The sequence below is a fragment of the Coenobita brevimanus genome, chromosome 11 (genome assembly GCF_032717465.1).
Source record: "Coenobita brevimanus isolate Jiangsu-jjx chromosome 11, ASM3271746v2, whole genome shotgun sequence".
NCBI lineage: Eukaryota > Metazoa > Arthropoda > Malacostraca > Decapoda > Coenobitidae > Coenobita > Coenobita brevimanus.
The window spans coordinates 5,334,897-5,337,888 of record NC_136964.1 but is presented as its reverse complement, the minus strand read 5'-3'; the positions used below and the strand labels follow the sequence as shown (position 1 = coordinate 5,337,888).

The 2,992-nt window shown below is 39.5% G+C and overlaps 1 protein-coding gene across 1 annotated transcript in view; it reads right to left on the bottom strand.

Annotated features, from left to right (window-relative positions):
* Positions 1-721: 721 nt before the first annotated feature.
* Positions 722-2,992, bottom strand: part of LOC145410765 (organic solute transporter alpha-like protein) — a 25,193-nt gene continuing 22,922 nt past the window's right edge. The window contains exon 8 of the mRNA XM_080280869.1: positions 722-924. Coding sequence (XP_080136995.1) covers positions 722-924 — 203 coding nt within the window. The remainder of the gene's footprint in view (positions 925-2,992) is intronic.

Sequence of the window (2,992 nt, the reverse complement as noted above, 5' to 3'; positions counted from 1 at the left end):
AGAATATACAAAATGCCCCCGGAAGAAAGGAAAATGCTTTGGGAATTGATGTACTGGGCATTAATGATACTGGGATTGAGGTACTGGGCATTGATGATACTGGGATTGATGTACTAGGCATTGATGATACTGGGATTGATGTACTGGGCATTGATGATACTGGGATTGATTTACTGGGCATTGATGATACTGGGATTGATGTACTGGGCATTGATGATACTGGGATTGATGTACTGGGCATTAATAATACTAAAACTGATGTACTGGACATTGATGATACTGAAATTGATGTACTGTTGATGATACTGGAATTGACGTACTATTGATGATACTGGAATTGATGTACAGTTGATGATACTGGAATTGATGTATTGGGCATTGATGATACTGGAATTGATGTACTGTTGATAATACTGGAATTGACGTACTGTTGATGATACTGGAATTGACGTACTGTTGATGATACTGGAATTGACGTACTGTTGATGATACTGGAATTGACGTACTGTTGATGATACTGGAATTGACGTACTGTTGATGATACTGGAATTGACGTACTGTTGATGATACTGGAATTGATGTATTGGGCATTGATGATACTGGGATTGATGTATTTGCTGTATTTCTGTATATTTCTACTGTATCCTTCTGCTGTATCACCTTCTAAATTACCTCCAACTCCATCCCTTCCTTCATCCCCTCCAAAATGTATCCTGCCTTCCTACACCTCCTCCGTCTGCGTCTCCTCTTGCGTCTCCTCCTGTGACCCTTTCCACTTCCCTATCCCCACTTCCTTCAGCTCATCCTTCACCTTCTCTCCAGCTTCTCGTGGGTTCTCCTCCACCAGCGCCGTATTGTGGAATTGCCAGTACGTTAGAGGGCCTAGAATCATCATTTCTAGGAAGTACAAGGCGTTTTCTACGGCTGAAAGAGAGGGAGAAAGAAAACGCATTATTACCTAATACTACTACTGTTATTATTACTGGTGCTACGACTGCATGTATTGCTGCTGCTACTACTGCAACCTTTACTACAACTACTATTACTACTACTACAACTACCACCACTACCACTACTACTACTGCAATAGTAATAATAATAATAATCCATTCATCCATCATCCAATCCTTCTTTGCCCCATGAGGAGCGTAGGAGCCCGGGGCTAGGCAAGTTTGTCCTGACAATTAAGATGAGTGTGACAGCCTCACTCATCCCTGAGTGGCATTACGTGAGCAATCAGCCCAACCACCCCTTGGATATAAACCTTCACCGGCTCAATCTGATTGGAGCGCCATAATTACCCACAAAATTACCAGGCGCTAAAATTTGGTTATATGGTTACCACCCAGCATAGTAAATGGTTTCCTGGTGTACAGGAAACCATTTGGTTTGTCACTCAGTGTAGAGTCACCACAGGCAGAAGGAAGAGGAAAGAAAGAAGGAAAGAAAGGCAGAAGAGGGAGTGTAAAGTCACCCGTAGGCAGAAGGACGAGGAAAGAATGAAGGAAAGAAAGAAGAAGATTGAAGGAAAGAAGGATGGAGGAGAGGAAAGGGCAGACACCCGAGAGCAGCACTACATTAGGTGGATGAATGATAAGCATCTCCACCTACCAGCAGCAATAACAATAATATTAATAGAGGTAGTAGTACTAGAAGATATTGTTGCAGTAGTAGTAGTGGTAGTGGCGATAGTAGTAGCAGTAATAGTAATTATAATAATAGTAACAACAATAAATAATAATAATAATAATAATAATAACAATAATAAAATAAATAATAATAACGAAAATTAACTGTTCTGCGGACAGTCACAAGTCTCCATCTACTCTTTCTTACAATGACCTTGACCTCATTGGGGATTTTTTTTCTTTTTTAATGTGCAATGGCCCATACCAGAACACATAGCCTGGGCACTTCAGATTCCTAGTGCAGGTCGCATTGAAATCTCCAGTAGACACGACCAACTCATCACATTCACAACATAATACTGATATGATTCTGACTTGTCCTTCCAGTACGCGTAAGCATCTGGATTTTTTTCCCAACAGCAATGCCCCATGCCAGGACACAACCTGGGCCCTTCAAATTCCTCGACCAGTTCCCGGTTTTCCTGGAATCGTCGCGAGCCTCTGAGGCCGGAATAATAATACCAGAGAAAACACGAGTCTCCACCTATGTACTAGGTGTAGACTAATAACAATAATACACATGTAAGATATCTGTAGGGCATCTCTTTGGAAGTAAAAACAGTGTGGTCAATACTCTTCCAGACATAATCGATACGAAATTTCGGTCCTCCTCAGGCTATCACGAAGTACTAAAGTTGTCCTATTGTTTCAGCAATATGATAACTAATAAAACCAAGGACTTTACTGAAACTATGAAAGCCAAGTAAAGAAAAACAACCCTCCACCCAGTACAAAAGCTCAAAGAGAAATACAAAGAACACTCAAGGCAGTCCCAAAGTAACCCACAGAAACCCCGAACTGAATGAACCTGCCTGTTCGAACACTTATCTCAAACCCCCAAACTGAAGCAAAGACACCAAAACAATTTATATGATCGAACAAAAAATCTATTACGTATTATTTGCTATATTAATTTCAGGTCTATACTTTTCTATGAATAATTTTTCTCTGAGTAAAGAATCACTTGAATTGTTGAATTTAATTACCATCTGAAAATCATCATAAGAGAAAGGGTGGTCGTGAGATAATGAACAAAATTAGTATTGATTATGTTTGGCAGAGTATTTACTACATTCTTTTTATTACAGTACTTAATAACAATAACTGACAGATAGATAGATTGATAGAAATATAGGTGGATAGACAGACAGATAGATAACTAATTTTATATACACTGAAAACTCTCTCGTATTTTGATTTTCTCTTGGAGGGAACAGTTATTGCGGGTTCGTGGCCTTTGGTTATTTCTTCGTCACATAAAACATAAAAAAGATGGATAGCTGGTTAGACAGCAACAGACAGAT